The 7897-nt window shown below is 39.3% G+C and overlaps 1 protein-coding gene across 1 annotated transcript in view; it reads right to left on the reverse strand.

Moving 5' to 3' along the window:
- Positions 1-7421, reverse strand: part of cthrc1b (collagen triple helix repeat containing 1b) — a gene marked incomplete at its 5' end in the record, with an annotated part of 8288 nt that extends 867 nt beyond the window's left edge. The window contains 3 exons of the mRNA XM_081389135.1: positions 406-622; positions 2123-2341; positions 7305-7421. Coding sequence (XP_081245261.1) covers positions 406-622; positions 2123-2341; positions 7305-7421 — 553 coding nt within the window. The remainder of the gene's footprint in view (positions 1-405; positions 623-2122; positions 2342-7304) is intronic.
- Positions 7422-7897: the final 476 nt, after the last annotated feature.

Below are 7897 nucleotides of genomic sequence, written 5' to 3' on the forward strand. Positions count from 1 at the left end.
TGAAGTACTGAGTAATATTAAGCAGCTACATGTACTTACTATAGGGTTAGGGTATGATTAGGGTTTGGTTGAGGGTTAGTTGCATGTAATTATGCATAATTTAATGTTATTACTGTAAACATGTAACGTAACAAAGACACTGTAAAATAAAGTGTTACCAAATAAAGTGTAACCTCGTTCTGTTTGTTATATATTTTTACAATCCTGCTTTAAAGAGTTTGAACATTTAAGCACCATTGCTGACAACATCAATTCTGATTGGCTGTCAGTTATTATTGTTCATCAGAAGGAAAATATCGTTATGAAAGTGATTCCAACCACATAATTTCTCTCTGTCGTCATCATAATAGTGTGATTTTTTGACCGTTGTGGATATGGCTATGGTGGGGTTCAGAGGTCACTGACCTGACGTGGTTCTGTGGATGTTGATGGTGCTGTTGAACTCTGGGCTTCCCTGATCCAGGTAAATGATGGACTCCACAGGTAATGGAGACACACATTCGGCCCCGTTGAAGGTGAAGTACCAGCGCTGGCAACACGCCGTCTTACACTTGAGCCTGAGCGAACCGCTGAACAACACACGCAGAGCGCTGGTCACTCGCTGCTTCGTGAACGTGCACTCCTGAGGAGGAAGAGGAGGAAGGAGGATGAAGATACCAGACATATACTGGAGAAAAAAGTCCTGAGGAGGAAGAGGAGGATGAAGATACCATACATATACTGGAGAAAATACTCCTGAGGAGGAAGAGGAGGATGAAGATACCAAACATACACTCACCTAAAGGATTGTTAGGAACACCTGTTCAATTTCTCATTAATGCAATTATCTAATCAACCAATCACATGGCAGTTGCTTCAATGCATTTAGGGGTGTGGTCCTGGTCAAGACAATCTCCTGAACTCCAAACTGAAAGTCAGAATGAGAAAGAAAGGTGATTTAAGCCATTTTGAGCGTGGCATGGTTGTTGGTGCCAGACGGGCCGGTCTGAGTATTTCACAATCTGCTCAGTTACTGGGATTTTCACGCACAACCATTTCTAGGGTTTACAAAGAATGGTGTGAAAAGGGAAAAACATCCAGTATGCGGCAGTCCTGTGGGCGAAAATGCCTTGTTGATGCCAGAGGTCAGAGGAGAATGGGCCGACTGATTCAAGCTGATAGAAGAGCAACTTTGACTGAAATAACCACTCGTTACAACCGAGGTATGCAGCAAAGCATTTGTGAAGCCACAACACGCACAACCTTGAGGCGGATGGGCTACAACAGCAGAAGACCCCACCGTGTACCACTCATCTCCACTACAAATAGGAAAAAGAGGCTACAATTTGCACGAGATCACCAAAATTGGACAGTTGAAGACTGGAAAAATGTTGCCTGGTCTGATGAGTCTCGATTTCTGTTGAGACATTCAGATGGTAGAGTCAGAATTTGGCGTAAACTGAATGAGAACATGGATCCATCATGCCTTGTTACCACTGTGCAGGCTGGTGGTGGTGGTGCAATGGTGTGGGGGATGTTTTCTTGGCACACTTTAGGCCCCTTAGTGCCAATTGGGCATCGTTTAAATGCCACGGCCTTCCTGAGCATTGTTTCTGACCATGTCCATCCCTTTATGACCACCATGTGCCCATCCTCTGATGGCTACTTCCAGCAGGATAATGCACCATGTCACAAAGCTCGAATCATTTCAAATTGGTTTCTTGAACATGACAATGAGTTCACTGTACTAAAATGGCCCCCACAGTCACCAGATCTCAACCCAATAGAGTATCTTTGGGATGTGGTGGAACGGGAGCTTCGTGCCCTGGATGTGCATCCCACAAATCTCCATCAACTGCAAGATGCTATCCTATCAATATGGGCCAACATTTCTAAAGAATGCTTTCAGCACCTTGTTGAATCAATGCCACGTAGAATTAAGGCAGTTCTGAAGGCGAAAGGGGGTCAAACACAGTATTAGTATGGTGTTCCTAATAATCCTTTAGGTGAGTGTATAATGGAGAAAACACTCCTGAGGAGGAAGAGGAGGAAGAGGAGGAAGAGGAGGATGAAGATACCAGACATATACTGGAGAAAACACTCCTGAGGAGGAAGAGGAGGATGAGGAGGTCGGATCTCTTACTGTGATTTTCCCCAGGTCGATGCCATAGTTGAGGGCGTTCCAGGCGCACTGCTTATAGTTGGGTTTCCACGGCTCCTCAAACCTCTCCGTCACACACTCCCCCTTCTGTCCTTTCGCCCCGTCTCGCCCCGGGACACCCGGAGTGCCTGGGATCCCGTTCACTCCCGGATTCCCATCTCTTCCCGCGGGGCCGGTGGGACCCTGGGGGCAGCTGGAGAACTGCAACACACAGGATTCAACAGCTGAACTCCAGTCAGTGTAAAGCGTCAGGAGTGAGTCTCTGTGACTGATGAGATAAACATGCAGTGGCTGAAACTCTTTTGCACAGTGTTACTAAAGAGCATGGAGAGGAAACTGGAGCATAAAGACACTCATTTATCCATTCAGGCTGTAAAATACACGTTAATTCATCCCTAGCAACGTGCTAAAACATGCTAGTAACATGCTAATTCATGCTAACAATGTATTAAAACAAGCTAACAACACGCTAATTCATGCTAGCAACATGCTAAAACTTATTAACATGCTAATTCATGTTAACATGCTAGTTCATGTAACAATGTGTTAAAACATGCTAGCAACATGTTAAAACATGTTAACATGCTAATTCTTGTTAACATGCTAATTCATGCTAGCATGCTAATTCATGCTAGCAAATGCATTAAAACATGTTAGCAACATGCTAACTCATGCTAACAAAATGCTAAAACGTTAACATGCTCATGCTGAAAATGTGTTAAAACATGTTAACAACATGCTAATTCATGTTAGCAACATGGTAAAACATGTTAACATGCTAATTCATGCTAGCAATGTGTTAAAAAAATGCTAGCAAAATGCTGATTAATGTTAGGATCATGTTAACAACATGCTAATTTTTTTCTATAAACAGGCCAGCAAAAGCCTAATTCATGCTAACAATGTGCTAAAACATGTTAATTCATGTTAACAACAAGTTCAAAAATGATAAGATCATATTAGCATATAAGATCGTATTATAAAACAAGCTAGCAATGTGCTAAAACATGCTAAGATTATGTTACAACATGATAAAACATGGTACGATCACGATAGCAATGAACTTAAACATGTTAACATGGTTATTCATTCTGGCAAAGTTAAATGTGTCAGCAAAACATTCTAATTCATGCTAGAACTATGTTAAAACATGCTATCAACATGTCAATTCATGCTAGCAACATGATAAAAAATACTAGCAACATGCTTCTTCATGGCAGCAAATGTTAAATAATGTTAACAAAATGTTAAATCCATGCTAGCAAAATAATCATGCTAGCATGTTGTGGCTTTATTTCGTTGTGTTGTGGCTTGTTTCCGTTGTGTTGTGAACTTATGTTTGCTTTTTAAATGTTGTTGTGCACCACTGGGCCACCGTAGGATGCAGACCTGGCAACCCTCATTCAACAGTTTAAAGGCTAAAAGCCACTGACACTCAGAATATATAATATCATGTTATGCATGCAACGTTTAATCTTCAATACCAAAAAAAAGGCATTTTAATGAAGAGTTACTCAGGGGGTGTAGACTAATGCAAATGCCACTGATAGATAAGAAACCTATAGCCGAAATGCAAAGTGGAACAACCAGCGCTCTCTCCAAACCTTGCAGAAAATAACAATAAGAACATTGTAATAAACGCATGCATAAAAGTCTCTTTAGAGTTTGTGCAAATGTTGGTGCATTAGCGAGGCAGTGACGCAACACACATTTACATGTGAATGTTAGACTGGAATATGAAGCGCTGTGATCATGCCAGGAGCGCAGGAGGTCTGCTGTCACCGGAGTCTCTCTGCAAGAGTAATCAGTGTGCCTGCGAGCAGAGAGCCGTGGAAATAAGGGCCCTTAAACAGGCAATAAATCTCCCGATACAGGCCACGGGCCAGCCACCGAGAATATTCATATTCATAGGCTGGCAGTGCCAGGCCACGCTCAGCGCGCTTGGCTCCGCTGTGTTTTATTGACGGAACACACCTGAGCTTTACACACACACACACACACACACACACACACACACACACACACAGAATGAGAAACTCACCCTCCATATAATCTACCCACCGCTCCGTGTTTCATTACAGTGATGAATCGAGAGGGATGTTATCGCTGATACTATCATTTACAATGAAACACAGTTTGGTGATCGAGTCGCTCTGATCCAGAAGACCCCGTTCCCCCAGTTCGTGATCAATAGTTGTGCTTGGAGTCGACTGTTTTATCTCTGATAATAACGCAATGAAACATGACAAATTGTGCGACATCATTTGGCAAGAAATCACGAACAGAGCTCCACTGAAATATTAATAACTGATTATGTGTCAACGTAGGCCTACAGTAAGCTTTTTGTTTTTCTATACAGCTTTGTTCAAAAAACTTGTTGCCAAATCATTTTGTCAGATGAATACCATCATCAAGTTTAGTGTTTTGTTCGCCACTCATATTTAAAATATTAAAAAATATATAAAATATAGTCCTCATATTTTGACAGTTAGATCAAATTTGTATAGGTCATTAAAAACGAATATCTAAAATATCTTATCTCCTTCTAATTTCTTATAATATCTTAAAATTGAAATAATAAAATAAAAGCTAATTAATAAATACTATGATAGTATATGAATTATATTAAAATAACACAGAAACAGACTTTATGCAATCAGCGATGCGAATGCTTGGCCAGAGTTTTGCAAGTCAACATGAAATGCCATAAAAGTGGAGAAAGTTGTTAAAATTTTCCTGAAGTAGCCTACACTTTTAGTACACTAAAGTTTTTTTATTTTTATAATACTTTATAATATATTATTTTCTTTGGAATAATGTGAACGGATGAATCATTCACAATAACACCAATAACTTGCATTAAAAACTAAATTAATATAAATACACAATTACTTAAATAACATCTATTCTGCTTTTTCCATGTTTCCATTGTAGTCTTGAGTTTCTTCCGGGAACGAACACGTCACAGTATTCCTCATTATAATAATTCATACGCAGAATAAAGGGGCGGGGCCTGGTTGAGTTAGTTAGTAGTGTGTTAAACTGGCGGTTATGGTAAGGGGCGGGACATTTCCAAAACACACTCGAAGCGCTCGACCAATCACAACACACTGATCGAGCCGACCAATCAGAGCACAGTGTGCTTTTCAGAAGGAGGGGCTTCATAGAGACAGGAGTGCCAGTGTCTAGAATGGATATATATATACTTGCATTCTTTTATGAATTGTAGTTAGACATATTCTGCATCTCATCAAAGCATGAAATACTTGGATAGCGTATGTTTCAGGCCTTGATTTAATCAGTCTTAAACGAATAACTGTGTCCTCTGAGTCTGTTGTAGCTTGAGAACTGGGATATTAGAAACACACTGGTTATATCTGGACTATTCAAAGTTCAACTTTGTTTCTTGCTAATAAAAATGCAGATGGTTCCACTGGCAAGATTGTTGAATTAAATTATGCAAAAGATGAATATCAAATTTGTCTTGAATTGTACCTCGGGAGATTTCGAAGCAATCAAGGGATGAAATGAGGAGAAGAATTTTTAACAGATAACAGCTGTAAATTTATCTGACTTTGATGATGATGTCTATGGAATACTACTGTGCTGCATATTCAAAAATATTATGTGAAACTAAACGTATTATTCAGTGATAACCATTTCATATGCTGCTTTTGTCACATGAACTCATCATATTTGCATTTTGGTGCATTTGAATATAAGTACTAAAAAACCTTAAATGTATACATTAAACTTTAGTTAGAGTCGGCATGAAACAGAAGTTTCTCTATAGTTCCGTATATCGAGTGAAACGCTTCTGGAACAAGAACAAATGTGGGCGGGGCTTGATTGTGTCTGTGTGGAATTGATTGGATGGTTGTGGTTTGCTATTGGCTGATGTCATGTGAGTGACAGGTTATAGCCCCGCCCTTGTCATCAGAGAAGCGAAGAGATGCTGCGAGAGGAACTGATTCTGATTCAAGATCACCAGAAACATGAATTTAACACGATAATGATGATGTGCACCTATAAATCATTTAGAGCAAACAACACAATGCATTGTGGGATTCAATACTCCACGCTGGACCTTACACTGGCAAATGTAGATCATATTATGTGTGCATACAGAAAATGTTAACTTTATGCAAAGTTTCCAGTATGCATATTTCAGAAACACACTGGTTTCGGTCGATGAAAACCGAGTTTCCCACTGGAGAGTTTCCATCACGTCATTCGTTTAAAGCGGTTTAAACAGCGTTTTCACATCGTTCCTCAGGAATCAATGCACTGTTAGCGCTTGGCTAACGGCTCCCTGTGACTCGATTCTTCTCGCATCTGCAAAAATGAATCTGGCATAGTTCAATATTGGCAAAGGCTTTAGTCAATAAGAAAAACTTGCACTGTCTGCAGGAAATCAGCTCTAATATAGATTCCTTGAAGAGAGAATCCGGTAATTACCTTACAGTCACTCAGACTTACACTGAGTATCTGATGATCTGATGAACTCTGTCAGTCAATGAAGCCAAGATAAACTCAAACACTTTACTTAAAGCCTTTATACGTAATGCACTATAAAAGTATTTTACTGCATTAATTATGCATCGTAATGCACCTATATGAATATTGTAACCACATAATATCTGTTACTTGAATACACCTTTAGAAAGTATAATGCATTAAAACAAACAACAAGGAATCTGCAAATAATGCATTTTAACTTTGGTTACAATTAAAGATATAATGCACTATATGTATATCCTTTATGTATATGTATAAAGGCTTGAAGTAAAATGTTACTGATAAAGCTTCTTATTTGTAAGAAAAAGCACAGATGAGATCTCTTTTATATCTCATTTGTTTGTCAAATGGAGAGAAACTTGAGACTTATTGCTTCTCAAAGGTTGAAGAAATCTCAGGTTTCTCGTCTAGAGGTTGAGAAGATCTTAAACTGTGCAAATAAAGTTTGCAGTCTAAAGTCAGATCTCAAACTTTTTTCCAAAAACGAATGATCCGAGCTGACAAACATCTTCATTAAGTGAAATATAATTGAGTCTCCGGAGAGAAACCTGTGAGTTTCCTTTGGGTTTAACTGCATTGCATAAATACACACAAAAAGAACTTATTTTGCCCATGTTTTACAAGCAATAAATCCTTAAAGTCTTACTTTCTCCATGTAGTCGACATCCTTCTGGCGCAGACCTCTGGATTTTAATTTCTCTGCTTCGTAACATGTAAATAATAAGAAGGAGACAATCAATACTGGAGTGATGAAGAGTCCCATATCTGAGAGCTTACAGAGGGTTTCTCACATTCACATGTAGAGCTCAGGACTGAGAGAGAGAGAGACAGAGAGAGAGAGAGAGAGAGAGAGAGAGAGAGAGGGAGAGAGAGAGAGAGAGAGAGAGAGAGAGAGAGAGGGGGGGGGGTTCTCACATCTGTAAAAACCCTGCTTGAAATGAATTAAAAACCAAATTAGAAATCCTGAAAGAAAAAATTAAAGACAATCAGAACCCCCTAGATTTCCCTATCACTGTAGATGATCTTACAGAGAGACTACATGCTTTAAAACCCAACAAGGCATGTGGCATTGATGGAATATTAAACGAAATGATAAAATACACCAATGACATATTCAAAACCGCAATAATCAAATTATTCAACATTGTTTTGAGTGTAGGATATTTCCCCGACTCCTGGAACCAAGGCCTGATTACACCGATCTTTAAACAAGGAGACAAATATGAGCCAAACAATTAC

The sequence above is a fragment of the Scardinius erythrophthalmus genome (genome assembly GCF_964197995.2).
Source record: "Scardinius erythrophthalmus genome assembly, chromosome: 16".
Taxonomy (NCBI): Eukaryota; Metazoa; Chordata; class Actinopteri; order Cypriniformes; family Leuciscidae; genus Scardinius; species Scardinius erythrophthalmus.